We start from the raw sequence: 17,282 nt of genomic DNA on the forward strand, positions 1-17,282 counted from the left end.
TATGTCTGCAATATTCATATGCTTGCCTAAGAATCCTATTTGCAATTTGCAGTAAACTACTAGAGATGCTTTATCTTGATCTTTAATGAGTTTATAGGTTATGAAAGTACATCATGAACTTAACTGTTGCAAAAACGTCATTATAAATCTTGCAGAAAAAGAATAGTTCTAGCTTTAGAAATTAGTTTGCCATTCAGAACCTAATCATTATATTTAATGCAAACATTTTCAGATCCTCAGGTTTTCTAACATTTTTGGAATCACATACTTTCATATAATATTAAGCTCTTTTGAGGAAGGATATGGGTAGACAACTGATGATCTATGATATATTTTATGTTTTAGTTTTTTTCTGGAAACACTAATTTTCAGGTTTTTAGTAGGCGGAGAATGTTTACAGTGAGATCATTGGAAATGTTTAGCCACATAGGTAGCCCTTCCTCTTAGAGAAGGTCTCATTTATATATGAGTGGGCACAGTAAGGACCCGGTCAAGGGTCCCCACCAGTATTACTCTGTTCAAATGATCCCAAGTATGAGTTGCCTCTGAATTTGTGTGTGACGGGAGGAGGATTTAGGATGCTTGGGAGGCTTTCAACAACTTTTATGTCTTTAGAGTTCTTGATTATATAATGGTAAAGTCTAGGCTCTCCTATCTCCTAAGTCAGCCTTTACCAGAAAATTATATTTTAAGAGCAGTTTTTTGCTCTCACTCTTGTTGTTATAGAGCAACCCCAATATTAAACGGGTTCCTGGCTGTGGGTCCTCACCCGCGCGCTTTAAAGGGACTTATGAATACTCTACTACAGACACACACCAAAGGGTTAATAAAAGGTTTATTTACAAGAGAAAAGGAAATAAGGAAAATGTACAACTCAGGGAGAAAATTGGGAAATAAAGTCTTTATTTTTTTTTCTTTTTTTTTAAGATTTATTTTTTTTATTTATTTATACAAGCACTGGGTATAGTCAGAAGCGTGGGAGGGTGAGAGAATTCACTAGAGCCAGAATGGGGAACAGAACAGGCAGACTGACGAAGTACACTGCTGAGGGGAGCAGCAGGCGAGACAGGAGAGGTCTGCGCGCCATGTGGGACCCTTGTGGTGGCCAGAGATCGAACCCCTACTGCAGAGGCTGCGGGCAGCTTCGCAACCCAGCGCTCAACTGCTGCGCCACCAGGGGAGGACCAACACATATTTTACAAGGGTTTGTTGCCCACTAGAGAAAAAGGCGAAAGACAACGGAGGGAGTTTTATGGTTTTTTTAAAGTAAGTGGGGCATTCGACTACAGACCGCCTCATGTTCAGCGTCAATCACTCTGCCACTCATGTCCCCCCATAAGGAAATTTTGGCACATGGTTTCCATTTATTTGTTCTATAAAATACTTATTAGACTCTTTACTGTGCATTAGGCAGATATAGGCAGGATGGATTCTGCAGGGAACAAAACAAACCATGTCTGTTAGTTTCTGTTGTTGCCCTAACAAATTACAAAAATGTAGTGACTTACAACACAAATTTATTATCTTGCATTTATGGAATCAGAAGTCAGACCAGTTTTACCGCACTAATTTCAAGGTCACATGTAGGTGGGTTCCTTTCATATACTCTAGGAGAATATTGATCTCCTTGCCCTCCAGCTTCCAGAGATCACTTGCATTCCAGTGTTCATTGTTCTATTCAAAGCACATCACCCCAACTGCCCCTTCTCTTATCTCTTTGCTGTCTTTAGACCTCTTGACTCCTTTTATAGTCCCTCTTGTATGGGGTCCATGTGAATATTTTTGGCCAACCTGGAAAATCCAAGAATACCTTTTTTTTTGTTTTTGTTTTTTGTTTTTTTTTTATAAATTTTATTGTTATATTCCCCATACAATTGCAGCCCCCCCATTCTGACCCCAATCCCTCCCCTCCCGCCCCCGCCCCCCTAAAAGTGTCTCTGGTTCATAGTTTTTTGTTGATTTTGATTTTCACTTTCTTATAGTTATTCATTTTCCTGGTCCCTTATTTAAGTTTTCTAGATTCCTGCTATGAGTGAGACCATCCGGTATTTTTCTTTTTCTTTTTGGCTTATTTCGCTGAGCATGATCCCTTCCAGCGCCATCCATGTTGCTGCAAATTGCATGTCTTTATCTTTTTTGAATGCTGAGTAATATTCCATGGTATATATGTACCACATCTTCTTGATCCAGTCATCTATTTTTGGGCATTTGGGTTGTTTCCAAAGCTTAGCTATTGTAAACAGTGCTGCTATAAACATAGGGGTGCAGGTGTTCTTTGGAATTGATGTTTCTGTGTCCTTTGGGTAAATACCTAGGAGTGGAATTGCTGGATCATATGGAAGCTCTATGTTTAGTAGGTCCAGAAATCTCCACACAGCTCTCCACAGTGGTTGGACCAGTTTGCACTCCCACCAACAGTGCAGAAGAGTTCCTTTTTCTCCACACCCTCGCCAGCATTTGTTGTTGCTAGTTTTTTTAATATGTGCCATTCTCACTGGTGTAAGATGGTATCTCATGGTAGTTTTGATTTGCATTTCCCTGATGGCAAGTGATGTTGAACATTTTTTCATATGCCTGTTGGCCATTTGCATTTCCTCTTCAGAGAAGTTTCTTTTTAGCTCTTCTGCCCATTTTTTGACTGGATTATTTTCTTTGTTGTTGTTGAGTCTCATCAGCTCTTTGCAGATTTCTGTGATCAGTCCTTTAGGGAAATAAAGTCTTTAATGCGTCCTACCCGATCCGACGACCTGGAAACCCAAAGTCACTCTCAGAGCTGGCCGGACGCTGCTGCTGGCCAAGAGCCCAAAAATGGAGAGAGCCCCCAAAGCCCACGTGTCTGCCTTTTGTATCCACCTGGCTGCTTAACCCCACCCTCAGGTCCCAGCCACCTTCCCTTTGGTGGTGATGGGATTTGGAGTTCCCAGTGTCTTTGGCTTTGACCTGGGGTGGGGGTGGAGTCCACAAAGCCTATATGGAATTTGCTTTGGGACATCCTTTTCCCCCTAACATTGTGACCTGCATTGGCATGAAAAGAGGAGGCAAGTGAGCACACACACGTGTGTGCACACGTGTAGGTTCTGTATCACATGGGCAGGTGGCAGGACAACTTTTGTTTTTTTTCTCCCAACCACAATACTTTATGATGTTTAAGTTGCATTTTGTTCCTGATCAGAGGTCACTCAAGATGGGTCATTTAGGCCCATAAATTATAAGTGCTGCAGTCAGGGATTTGGAAATAAATCAGGGATAACAAGCTTCCTCATTTAGTTTTGTCTACTTCAGAGCCTTTAAAACATCACAGTTTTTCTTCTTTGTAAAGTTAACTTGTTTCTGAACTGAAATTTGAGTATTACATCTTGCACATCATTTGAAATACAAACACTGTATTTAGTTGTATATTAAAACATCCTGCAAGAATCTGCTTTGTTGATTAACCTGACTAACTGGCATCCCCGATAAGGGACTTTCGGCTATTATCTGACAGATAAAAGGCAAGCCGTGGCGGTGACTGCAGGTTGAAGTCAAGCACCTTTGTCTGAAAGTCGTTCAGGTGACTCACTGGGCACAGTTGGACCCAACTTGTTTTTTCTTACTGTATAAGCTTAGTGTGAACTTTAAAAAAATCAACTGTTTGCAAATTCTTAATCCTTTTTCTGCCGCAATCTTATTTTTACCCTCCCTTTAGTTTTATTGTCTAGCAACAAGTTAACCAAGACTTACAAATAATTTAGGTTTCCCCTCTCTTTCAGGGGAATAATTTCACTCTAACCTTCTGTCTCATTTCACCAGTAACTCATCTGTTAAAGCAAAGGCATTGCTACCATAGTTAATTGCTACTTTGACACACCTCATTTTCTTTATTTCTCAAGAACAAAAGGCTAATAGAGGAGAGTGTAGCCTCAACTTTTTGGAAACATGCAACTTTCACTACTTTAATATATAATTGGTTTCTTTGCTTCATGCATTATAAAGACAAGGAGGAAAGCTGAGTTCTCCCCAAGCCAGGTGTTTCTTGTTGGCAGCCTGCTCCCTAATGACTCTGCTCTCATAGAGCAGCTGCCTACTAGTCAGCTTTGTATGGCCTATTGTTGCTGCACACCCTCGTTAATACACATGCTGCCCGGGGCAGACCCGGAGAATGACATCAACTTGCTTATCTTAGAAACCTACGAACCTGACGCAGGGTGCTGAGGTTGGCTTGCATCTGCCTGGCCAACTAATTGTGAGCTCTCTGGCCTATGATTGGCTGTTCCTCCTCTCAGTAATAGGTTAAGCAAAGACATTGCCATTCCATCTGTTCAACCATTCATTGTTCTTCTTGCCTGCCTGGAAGTCTGCAGCTAAAATTGTGTTAAGGAGTTACTGCTGAAGCTGCTACAGAAACCAATGTCTTTGTATTTTCCTGCTAACGTGAGTATCTGTGCTACTTAATGCCTTGAAAGTTAAACTTTGCCTAAATAGAGTATTAATTTAAACGCTGTAAAGATAGAAAGCACCTGAAAAGAAAGCCTGCAAATTATTGCACAGTGCCAAAATAAAACAACAGAAACTTAGATGCTCTCTGTAAAATATGTGCGTGAAGCAGATTTTTACATTTTCATATTCTGGAGTTACTGCTTACAGCTTCGTGAGCAATTGCAAGGCGTCCCCCCTTTGGGACTGAAAGATAAGTTATATGTCCTGATACTTTGATAAGCGATGAATTTTAATGTTGTCTTCTCAAATTCTTAACATTTCTCAAGATGTCACTGTTCATACCCAGGTGCTGTGAAATGAGAATAAAATTAGATATATTTTACCATTGTCCTAAAAATCTAGCTTGGGGAGATGGATTGATGTAGGTAGATGTTTCAAACAGCTTGTTTTAAATATGATGATTAAGCATTCATTTGCTTTGTCAGCAGTTTGAGTATTCATGTACAGTTTCTAGTTTCTTTCCTCCCACCTTCTTCTCCCTCCCCAACCCCCACCCCCCGCATTAGTTTCAGATATTAGATTGAAGATGTCATTCCAAGAACTATTGCTTTCAAGAGTTCTGTAATGAGCGAGGGAGGAGGAGACAAAGACTTTCATCTTTCAGTTGGGAGGGGGAAAAAAGAACATAAAGGGTTAAAAGGAGGTTTTCATTTCTACCACATGCCCTATTGTGTGAACATATGCATAAGTCTATTGAAAGTTTTCAGAAGATGGGCAGGCCACCAGTTGCTGGTCTCCTGCAGTTCCAGTAGACATCTGTTGCCCCAGAGCATTAACCAATCTGTTCAAAGGGACATCCTTCCTTTGTTAGCTGGGGGGGTGCAGACACCCGCATTCACTGAAATACAATGGTAATTAAATACACAGAGGCTACAGCAGTAGGTATTTATTACATATTCATTATTTTATTTTCATTGTTCTCATAGTATTACCATTTAGATAATAACCAGGACCCACTTTTTAGTATTGTAACTTTGTGTTATAAACAAATACATTGATTTACCAAGTTTGTATTCTAATAATCCTAATCCTAATAATAATTCTAATAATCCTAAGTGTATCCAGGATACTCTTTAGAATAGTTTTTTTTTTATTTATTTGAAATGAAAGATGATCCAAGTCATCTAATGAAACCTTTCAGAAAATCTACTTACTAAATGGGATCTGTGTATATGCAACAAATTTCTAGTAAATAGCCATTATATCATAAACCTACATCCATCTAATAGAAAGCTTCCTTTTAGCTATTAAAACTTTTTGGTGCAGTTCATCATCATCTACAAAATGAACATTTAGTTATTTTTCAACAAATAGTATACTTTTGAACTTTGTAGTTCTTTGGCAAGGAAAACTATTTCTGTTTCCATTACAGTACGGGGAGGGAGTGTATCGCTTTTAAGTTTAGACATCTGTCTTCAGATCATTGTATTTTTTTCCCCAGTACCTTTTGTGTTCATGAATATAGTATGTAAAGGCCAATTGTAATGGCTCCCTGATAGAAAGCTTGAAAGGTAAGCCATATTTCTTGGAGGTTTTTGATTAGTTAGTATGGTAAGGTAACCTCTGGTCTATTACGTGAAAGTTTGTTTATGGTGCTTCTTCATGAAAAGAGGAAAATTGTCTTTACCAGTTAATACTTGACTGAAGATGATATATTTGCATGTGAATAAATGCAAAACCTGAAAGCCTGAAATAGTTTAAACAAAATAGTTGACAAATGTAGGAGAAAATACTTTCTACCTTACATGTAATAATAAATTTTGTGAGTTATTGGGGTCTTTGCTGTTTTCTTCTTCAAAATCATATTGATCATTTTTAAGACAACAAACAAAACTAAAGATTATACCATCCTTTGTCCTAAGATCTCTTATAATTGCTTGTAAGTTTTGCACATTATTTTACAGCAGATGGAAATCAGTTTCGTCAGTTTTTAAATCCTTAGACTAGCATTTAAATTATTATTGAGTGATTTCAAGATATTGCCAAGTTTTTTTTTTTTAAGTGCCATATTATATTAGGGCAATATTTTACTAATTATGAGTAGGTAAGGAACCACTTTAGGGATTCAATTTTTAAAACTCAAATCTTTACCATGCAGGTAAAAGCAAATCAGGTTATTTCAAATTTGTATATAGGGAGAAAATACACAGTTTACAGGCCTGGTAACTAAACACATTTGCCCTGAATTGTACTACTTCCTATTTGGTCTGTTAATTTATAGAAACTAAAAATTATTTAACTGCTTATGGAGGGTAAGAAGACTTTGGATAACTTTATCTGAGCCAATCCATGAAGTTTGGAAGATGAACAGGGCCTGTTAGTGTGAAAATAAAAGGTCAACCAGAATCTTTTAAACAAAATTAGATTTTGATTTTTTTAAATGTAGGGTCAAGGTTACATTTAGCCTTAATTACTTAACATAATGTTAGCCCAATTATTGTTAACTTTTTATTTTAGTAGTATATATAGATTATATGAATTATCACAAGTTAAAGGTGGGTGGTACTCGTTAAGTACATTTGTGTACCAGTGAGTTTTATATGATTTAATACATAAAGCAAGCAACTGATAATCTCATTTTTTTCTCTTTTATCATTGTAGCCATATAATAAAATTATGTAGCAGAGCAGATTTATGTAGTGTCATCAACTTTTTTTATTAGACTGAAGGTGACATAGGAGGAATAATGTAGTTTTTTAGGGCAAATACTTCATAGTTTAAAAACTTTACAGTATTTGGTTTTCTTTGAAAAATGGGAAAAACTAAGAAAAATTTCACCCATTCTTTCAACAACATTTCATTATAATGTTCCCCACTGGCTGTATTTTCATAAAGTATTCATCATGTTCAAAACAGTCCAAAAGAAAAACCCTACAGTTCAATATTAAAATAATATTTCCTCATTCAATTCGGGGATTTGGTCAGTGAGTCATTATCTTGAAGAATTATCTCACAACAGCACTTATGCAAAACCCAAACTTTTCAGGGGAGATCAAAAATGTTGTCCATTAAATACACTTCCTGCAGTCAGAGCAGATTGTGGGGTTTACAGAACAATGATGTCGGAGCTTCCAGATTGGTTTGGCAGCTGCATTGTTCTCAGAGGGTAAACCAGACGCACTTAAGTCCCAGTCTCTTTTATAGGCTTTTGTTCATACCAAATTATTCTTTCACTGTGCTAGCATTCATGATGGCATGTTAAGAGAGTGCAGCTTAGCAACCAGCTTCTGGTTGCCAGGCAGCCCAGCTTCCAATAGGTTTTCCTTGTTGAAGATACTTTGGGTGGTAGCTCTGGGAAGGCCACAGTGCAGATTTTCTTTTAACTGTATCCCTTTATTAGCATGCTGTTGTGATTTGTTACATGCATTATGGTGTCAGTATATTACAGTAGTTAATAAATCACTTGAGTGTAAAGATTTGCTTTCAAAATCCCTTCCTTTAATTCTAAATAATTGGGCTCATGCATATCCACATTAATAGAAAAAAAAAATGGAGTTGGATACAGCCTCATAATGGAGCAGATGTAAAGAGAACTCTCCTAGGAAATATTTCTTTTAATCACTTGTGCAACTGGGAACTAGGAGAGTTTGATGTTTCTTTAAAACTAATGAATGCTATATTAGAAGAACAGTGATATTAAGTGTCTCTGTCTTCTCAAGGGATAAAACCTGAAGAAACTCATGTAGGGCGTTCTACCCTGAAGGAGTTTTTTAAGCGTATTGTTATCGAGCTAAAGATTCCATGTCCTTTGCTCTAGTATTTACCATAGTTAATATAATTTATTTCATTATGTAGAAAACGCTTCACACACTAATAAGTTTACCAAGTATGCATTCAGATTTGTGATTTCTTAGAAAATCACTTAGCATTCTCTCTTAACATTTATATAATAGTCCCTTTCTAGTGTAAATGGGACAAGAAGAGCCTTATAATCAAATGTTTTTCCAATTTTCTTTTTCAGGTTATTTAAATAGCCGTTTTATGACAATCTCGAATTCATCTACCACTGGCTGAGTAATGTTATTCGTGGTTAGAACACTGGGATTGCCTTAATAAGCAAACTACTGGTGTGAATATAGCCCTTACAATGCAGCACAGGAGAAACTAATTTTATTTTGCTAACCTATTCCTGGTAGAGAAATAACAATATACTTCAAGGAAAACAGTAAAACTGCAAAAGCATTTGAAAACAGTGAAAGCATTCCTATAAGGGAAAAGTAGGAGAAAAGATGACTTTTTAACCAAATGCAGATAATGGTTAACTAATTACCTGTTATATCAGAGTAATTTTCTGCCATAAAATTTAAAAATTAAGATAACACTGTTTATTCAGCATGCTAAATTAAATTATGCTGCTAATTTTATTGGAAATGCTTCATTTCTCTACTGTCTATCAGTGTGCATAGGATAGAAGAGGCCATTTTCCTCTTAATAAGAATAGCTTAACACTAAAAAATTGCATTTTATTACTCTGTTCGATATTCACAAAATAAAGATTAGGGCAAACCTAGTCATCTCTTAATGGACTAGGATTCACTTTGGAATTGGTGGCTGTTGTGGAATCTGTGCTTTTTCATCACCGTATCTAAATATTTTTGAAACAGCTTTAATTTAGATTGTTGTTAAGTTTGATCCAAATCAATGATAATTTTTTTCAATGCTAGTAAGTTAATGTTTTTCGTGCCACGTGGCTTTCTCTTTAAAAGAATATTTATAAACGCTTATGAATTCTTTGAGAGCTGATGTGCACAGCCTCTTCAGCATATCTAAGACATGCTTGGTGGTGACCTCCCGGGTCCCTGTAGAAACACAGGCCTTTCTTGGAGTGGGAAAAGCTCTTCCGCGAAGGATGAGGAGGAGCATGATAACAGTGGGGAAGGCATATGGGTTTTGGGCTCTGGCAAAACTGGGCAGAAACACCAGTTCCTGACAAAACAAGCCCTAGACTTGTCCACAGGGTTGAGGCTGCTGGAGAGGGAGGCAGGGGTGGGGTGGGGTGGGGCGGGGAGGGGCTCCGTGATGTGTGCTGGAGGCTGAGGGCGCCCCAGGTGTGGTGTGGTGGTGGCTGTCTGAGGCGGTGTAGACCTGTTTCCCTAGATCGTGCCCCGCGTTGTAAACCAGCGACCTCTCCATTAATTCAATAAATGAAGTTGAAGAAGTCTAGCCCCCCTTCATCCGAGGAAAGGGGTGGGTGTGGCAGGTGCGCCCCGTCGGGGCCGCCCAAGAGGAGGTAGCGGGAACCCCGGGCCCCAGGGCGTGTGAGCTTCTGACCGTCTCCCCTCTTCCCCTAGGAATACGGGGTGCTGTGCGTTCAGGAATACAGGAAAAACGGCAAGGTGGAGTCAAGCACACGGAACAGCCTCATGGGCTTGAAGGATCACCTGGGGCACGACCTCGGCCACCTGTACGCGGAGGGCACCGACCCACATTTAAGCACGACCGCACCTTGGCCCGTGGGGGACCCGCCGGCCATGGAGAAAGCCCAGCCCGGGCTGGACGCCAGGGAGGCGGCCGACGAGAGCGCGAGCTCGGGGGACTCGGAAGGCAGCGCGCTCTCGGACGGCGAGGCCGAGCCCCCGCGGGGCGCCCCGCGCTTCCTGGCCAAGGCGCACCGGCAGCTGTGCAGGTCTCCCGGGCTGGAGCCGCACATCCTCAAGCGCAACGAGATCCTGCAGGACTTCCAGCCCGAGGAGTCCCCGGCGCCGGCCCCCGAGGGGAAGAAGCCCCCCGACGTGGTGCGCGAATACCAGACCAAGCTGGAGTTTGCGCTCAAGTTAGGCTATTCCGAAGACCAGGTCCAGCTCGTGCTCCACAAACTCGGTACCGAGGCTTTAATCAACGACATCCTGGGAGAACTCGTCAAACTGGGAAATAAAAGCGAGGCCGAGCCGTCGGCGAGCACCGCCCGCAGCGCCGTGCGCGAGGCGGCCTCCCTGGAGGCCCAGCGCGCGGAGTCTCCCCTGCAAGAGGTGGCCACGGACGACGGCGAGAATCTGAGGCCGATCGTTATCGACGGCAGCAACGTGGCGATGAGGTGAGTGGGGAAATCGTCGCTGGGGATTGATTGCCGAGCCTTCTTGAAAGGGCGCTGCTGGCGGTGGAGCTGCTGCTGCGCTCGCAGTCATTAAAGTCAGGCCTCGCTTGGGCCGCATCCCAACCCTGGCGCACATTTCCCTGCCTGTGTGTCTCGTTTGACTTTCTCCCTCCTGCCAGAGCACGCCCCTGTTCTCTCCCCATCTGTCTTCCCGAATGGAGGCCCCACCTTGCCCCCCACCATCCCAGATCAGTCTTTATTGGTCTCATGTGGCTGCATTTCTAGTGTATAAAAATTACCGAATGTTCCTCAAGTTCATCACGACTTTTAAATGAAGAAGTTGAGTTCGATAAATTCAACAGTTTGGGGAGCCAGTCGATTAAACAAGCTATTCTACATGAAATCAAACAACCGTCGGGAAAATCCACACTTTCGTTGTGCTTTATTTTTTATTTTATTATTTTTTTTTTGGCCTTTTTAAAGAAACTCACCTATTGATTTGGAAAGAAATCACAAGCTATAGTTACATATTTTTTTTGGTTCCCTTTAAGATAGGCAGTTCAAAATAATTATTTAATGACTGGGGAAAGCACCCATGAAATACTTTTGGGTGGATTTGGATGGCTCAAAATTTAAAGCACATTACAATTAATGTATAGTGAAGTGTCTGCGATATTTAGAGCAGGTTGAAAAGAAAGCTATATAAGGGCACCAGTTCCTCTTTCAGAGAGCTTGGAATTTCATGTATTGTTCCTCAAGAGGTGGTCAGAGGATACCTATCACATGTCTACCACATCTGGGGAACTTGCCACAATTGTGTGATCTAGAGCAGTGCTATTCTTTTTTTATTTTTTTAATTTTATTTATTTTTGTGTAGAGGAACTGTGGTGTAGGCCAGAGGTGTGGGGGGTGGGAGGGGTGTGTGAGAGGATTCACCAGAGCCAGAGTGGGGAGCAGAACAGGCAGATTGACGAAGTACTGCTGAGAGGAGCAGCGGGTGCGGCAGGAGAGGTCTGCGCGCCATGTGGGTCAGCTCCCTGGCCGGGGATGAACTTAGGCCAGATTTGTGCCTTGAGGGTGATAGCACTGATGAGACTTACCTCTAGGCCACCAGGAGGCCCAAGATCAGTGCTATTCAATGGAAGTACAGTGTGAGTCACAGGAGTCATTTTCTGATTTTTGGTACCAGCATTAAAATGTTAAGAGAAGGGCCTCCCCGGTGGCACAGCAGTTGAGCGCTGGGTTGTGAAGCTGCCTGCGGCCTCTGCGGCACCGGTTCAATCCCCGGCTGCTCCCCAGCCACCAGAGGAGGGTCCCACATGGCGCGCAGACCTCTCCTGCCGCCCGCTGCTCCCCTCAGCAGTGTACTTCGGTCCTTCTGCCTGCTCTGCTCCCCGCTCTGGCTCTGGTGAATTCTCTCACCCTCCCGTGCTTCTGACTGTACCCAGTGCATGTATAAACAAAACACACAAATAAATAAATAAATTAAATAAATAAATAAAACATGCCTCTATTAAAAAAATATTAAGAGAAATAGGTAAAATTAATGTGAATAATATATTTTAGTTAGGATAAAATATCCTCAACATGTAATCAGTGAAAAAAAAAAAAACTTGAGATATTTTTACATTGTTCCTTTCATGTTAAATCTGAACACTGGGTATCTTACCCTTATATCTTAGTCTGGATCAGCCATACTTCAGGCGCCCAGTGGCCACATGTGGCACATGGCTGCCATATTGGGCAGTGTAGTTCCAGAGACTTGCCAGGTCCAGATCCGAGTGTAGCCTAGGCATCTCCTTTTGTGACCAGGATCCCCGCTAATAATGACGCCTGCTGAAATTGGAGAGCCACTATCTTTAGTAGATGACAGCCGGTCATTCTGCATACGGTACTAGAAAGACCAAAGTGTAATCCTCAAAATAACCTTTCCAGGTGGAAGCAGTATTATCTTTCTCTCACTTATGTGCAAATGAGGGTTTAAATCATCTGCCCCAGGCAAAACATAATTCAGGCCCAAATAGGACTGACTTCAGTGTCTCCATACTTTTTTCATCGTCAGTGAAAGACAAGAAGAAATTGAGATGGTTTGAGCCAAATCTTTCAGACCCTTCGGTGCCAAACTGGAGAACTTAAACTTGGCTCTAACTGAAGATTCAGGAGGGGAATGTCAAAAATAGGGTGGTACTTCATACAGATAATCTAGCAGTGATGTTTCAAGCAGGATTATAGGAGGTAAGAGAGCTATTGGGATGCAAACCATCCTTTCTGATATGGTAAAAGATGGCCTTCATCGTCATGGAGGTGTGAAGTGTGCACTTGTCCTGCAGTAAAATAACCTCTCCATTGTTTAATCTTTCCAAAACTTGGCTGAAGAATGGTTTTTGGTTTTGTTTTGTTTTGTTTTTATTATTGTTCCTTAAAATAATCCAGAACTCGTGGATGGTTATCTTAGCAATGTGATAATATGTAAGGCCCCGAAATCATGAAATGCCAAGGCAGAGAGTAATAGGTTGGGGTGATAGGTCCTGTGATAGGTCCATTCACCAGAGTCACCAGAGGGGCTCTTTAAAAACATGCCCTCCAGGACTCTGCCTTTGGAGACTGATGCCCTGGGACCATCGTGGTGCCCAGGTAACTATCTTCAGAAGTGCCAAGGTATTTCTGTCGCACAGCCAGTGTTGAGAACCTCTCAGCAGAGAAGGTGTTACTAGCTACAGGTCGGGAGGAGGTAGAGCAAGGTGATGGCCAGAGAAATCGAGAGACACACGATTGCCCTTGAACTCGGGGAGGAAGAGGCTGCAAGGGGAGACTGTCCTGTGGGTTTACTAGAGAAAGACCAGAGGACCTGACAGCCAGCAGGTAGGCGCCTGCCAGGGTTCAAGACTGCATCTCAGGATGCTAGGAAATGGAGGGCTACAGCTGGGCTGTGAGCCCAGAAAGGTGACAGGAAGGAAAGAAACGGGAGGAAGAGTTGGTAAAAGGAGTTTGCTTCGTGAATGAGACTGCATAAGCCACGAGGACAGGGGACAAGGACCGCTCTACAGGAGAGGAAGGGCGCGGTAACAGGAAAGTCTTCCTTTCTAGAGCCAAGATCTGAAGGAGGAGACAAGAAAGGCGCACGCGGAGAATTTGGCGTTGGAGGGAAGTACATTTGGAACAGGCAGAAACAGGCCACAGGGGGAAAACAGCCTCAGGTTTATAGAACTGGAGCTCAGGGAAGAGAATTTCTGGGAGGGATGTCATTCAGAGAAACGCTGTGGCAGCGGGGTTAACCTCACGTGCACTCACGTGACCAGAACCCAGTTCCCCAGGCAACGATAAGCTCCCGGACAACTGAAAATTCACATAAAACTCACCGGCTGCTCATCCCACCCAGTGAGAATGAGCCACAGGAAGACTTTGCTGCAAAAATAGATGGCATAATGCAGGCATTCCACACAGCCAGTCCTGATGTAATGATAAAAACAAACTTCTACCACTCCCGCCACCTTCCGGCTCCACCCCGTTTGCCTGGCTGTGAGGGTGGGACCATGCCAAGTGTTCCCTCCTCACCCAGCATTTAGTTTAACCTGCTACTTAAACGGAATTGTTTCAGGCATTTCGGGAAAGAATAATTTTTAGCCTAGCACCATTTTTCTGTCAGTCACAATAAAATGTGGTGCCACGTCCATAACTTTGGAAGTGCCAGCACTCATGAAAATGCATGATGAACTTGTACTTTCTGCCATTTTGAAGATCTACATAAAGTAAAAAAGTCTCTTAAAAATGCATAGCTACTTCAGCTCCAAAAAATCTTAATTTAACAAAAATGCAAAGATTTTTTCACTGTTTCATGTTGCATAAACTATAATACTTTTGAAAGTAATACCCTGCTCATAAGTGTAGCAGATCTATTATGTAATAAATGCATACATATAATAATAAATTTTAACTATATGTAAATATGGAGGTGAGTTAAGAACAGAATACTATTTTATTTCTTTTCTGATCTCCCAGACAGATTCCATTCCCTAATGTGAGATGAATTTATTTTAGCTTCATTTAAATGCTAGTTATGGAACTGACAGATATAAATGATTCTTCAGATGCAAATTAAAAGTAGGAAAGCAAAGTCATGCCAAAATTGATAGTTAAAAAACACACATTTTATTCTCTGCATACTTTGTGATTCTGAGCAAATTCTTTACGCTTGCCAACTTCAGTTTGCCAAATCATAAAAAGGGGAGTTCTTCTCTTGTAGACTTGCTGTTAGAACTAGGGACAGTTGATACCAAGTGTCTGACATGTAATAGGTCCTTAGTAAATAAGTTATTATTACATTAAAGAGTCAGATTATAGTAGCTAATATAATGAGCACTTAGTTGTCCTAGTTTTATCATGCAGTGTTTAACAAACATAGGAACAGTCCATCTTGTTCTTGGGCCCTCTGGGTATATTCAATTTTAACTTCACGCTTTAGCGCCATTGGTTTTCAGTGGTGATTTTACAGTTTCGTAAGAGAGACTTGGTCTTTATAGAGACACCCCAAATTGCTCTGGGACAAGACTGTGTTACCTGGGCTCTCAGATCTTCAAGCACAGGTCCCCAAGTTGCAGGGATCCTATGTTGCCTTGTGGGGGAGTAGTTCAGTAAGATTCTGTTGTCAACATGTCACGTTGAAAGATACTCTGGGTAAGTTTATCGAATGAGCAGTTCATGAAAAATTGACAAATACCCAGAACTTAGTCTAGCATGATTTGCGATGGTTGTTTCACTGCTGGGTGTGAGCAAAGACGACCTAATTTACAAGAATGGAAAAGAGTAAACTAAGTTTAGAGTCAGTGCTAAGCCTCTCCCTAAAATATTTCAAGCTTTCATCCTCCCCCTCTGGTTGTTGGTGGTAACTGGGATGTGATATATATACCTGAGGCTGGAAACTGCACACCTGAATCCTACAGTGTTGTAAACTTTTGTAACCTCAAGGAAAAGAAAATTTTATGGGGGGCGGGGGGAGAAGAAATTTTTTCTTTCCTTTTCCTGTATCAGTGTCTTTATTATGAGTTCTACAGAACAAAAATACAGAACAAAATACATTATTTCATCTAATCCTTACCAAAAAATTTCAAGCATTCAGTAAGAACTTGGATTCTGAAACATGAAACAAGATTTTTATGTTTAATGGCGCTAGACTAACAACTTTTGGCAAAAGATGTATTTAATTATAGTTAAATAAATTCTCAGTAATTTAGGAAATTGGTCATTCAGCAAATAGGCATCTTAATCAAACACTTGATACTACGGTTATACCACAGAACGTGTACTTAAAAAAAAAAAAAAAACAGAGGTAAACACAAAACTAATATCTATCATACTTCTGTAACACAAGAAATTCTTGTGTTATTTTCCCCCAGATAGTTTTGTGATTCTCCAAAATTTGATGATTCCATTAAACTTGAGGTAGTTCAGCAGTGGGGTATAGAATTGGTAACCAAAAGTTGAAATCTACATTTCTCCTTAAATCCAGTGCTCTTTCAACTTCCCTCCAGTTTTAGGTTCACTTGACATGTCTGTTAGGAACAAAGTCCAGTCCTGGGAGCCTTGAGGGATGGGACCATGTCTGATAAGCTGGTGTCAGAGCCCTTGATTTCCTGACAGTCCTTGATCGTTTCAATGTGCTTCGATGGCTTCGTCACCGACTTCATTCCAGTGAACTCTTTCCATATCCCCCTCTAGCAGCTACCAGATACTATATACCATAAAAGTGGTGAACAAGAAAGCCCCAGAACCTGGCAGTGTAGTGCTCTGTCTCAGTCAGCTTGCCAAGGTTTCTGGATTTAGAACAAACATCCTGGCTGGCGGCCCTGTTGCTGCCTGTTTCTGCAGTTTTCGGAGATACGTTATCTGCCAACAACTCCACGTGGACCAGCAGCCTCCATGCTTGTGTCATCTCTCTGTTAGTGATAGGGAACCACCAAAAGAATGTGGAAGGGAAGGGAAGAGCGGCATCAAATTTGCCTTTAAGAAGCATCACTCTGTAGAGACGTTTAGAGGAGGATTCAAGCGCTAAGATTGGAGACAAGGAGACCTACTTAGGTTTGAAAATACATGCGAAAGTTAAATTGTGGACAACGCCCGGAAAAAAAGATGCACTAAGAATATCTTTGCTTCTACATACCAAGCAGATAGCACCCAACAGAGAAATAAAGCAGCCGTTTGCTTGAGAATTTACACCCAGTCCCCCCACCCCCAAAAAGGCTGGTGTTAGAAACCAGCTGGTGTTAGCACAAATCTGGATGTTCACTAGGATGTACAAAAGCACTCCGGCGAATCGTTTACGCTCCTTCCTTAAAGTTTGACTAGAGATCAGATACAGACTTGAGAGTCAGAATATGATCAGAGAAAATGTATGCATTGACCTAGTTTTCCTAATTCTTCCTGGGCTACGCCTCCCTCTTTACAGTACACAAGCAGAACTTAGCAGTTTGTGTGAACAGGTTTTAAACTTTCTGATTAATCTTCCAAACGGCACAAGTCCTCTAACACATCTGACCTGGTTTGTGAAATTACATGAACTTGAACACTCTTTTCAGTGTGGATTTGGCTATCAAAGGCGGTGTTACCTGGCCTCTCAAATCTGACCCAGTGATTTGTTGAGCTCTTGCCCTGTTGCCTGGTAACAATTTAAGGACAGCCCCAGCTTAGAGTTAATGAGGGCCTCCTGGCAGCTGGTCCAGGCATTGGGCTTAGACTGCAAGGAAGACTACGAATGGCCAGAGGAAATTCACATTTG

At 41.3% G+C, this 17,282-nt stretch overlaps 1 protein-coding gene across 3 annotated transcripts in view; it reads left to right on the forward strand.

Annotated features, from left to right (window-relative positions):
- The window catches only part of ZC3H12C (zinc finger CCCH-type containing 12C), a gene marked incomplete at both ends in the record, with an annotated part of 52,205 nt that overhangs the window by 20,718 nt on the left and 14,205 nt on the right, over positions 1 to 17,282 (forward strand). For 2 of the 3 annotated variants that reach the window (XM_084249405.1, XM_084249403.1), the window contains one exon: positions 9,768 to 10,510. In XM_084249405.1, coding sequence (XP_084105531.1) covers positions 9,768 to 10,510 — 743 coding nt within the window. Of the gene's footprint in view, positions 1 to 4,386; positions 4,411 to 9,767; positions 10,511 to 17,282 lie in introns of those variants that run through there. The other variant, XM_084249404.1, reaches the window with a different exon arrangement.

This window comes from Talpa europaea (assembly GCF_964194135.1).
Source record: "Talpa europaea genome assembly, chromosome: 12".
In the NCBI taxonomy this organism is placed as follows: Eukaryota; Metazoa; Chordata; class Mammalia; order Eulipotyphla; family Talpidae; genus Talpa; species Talpa europaea.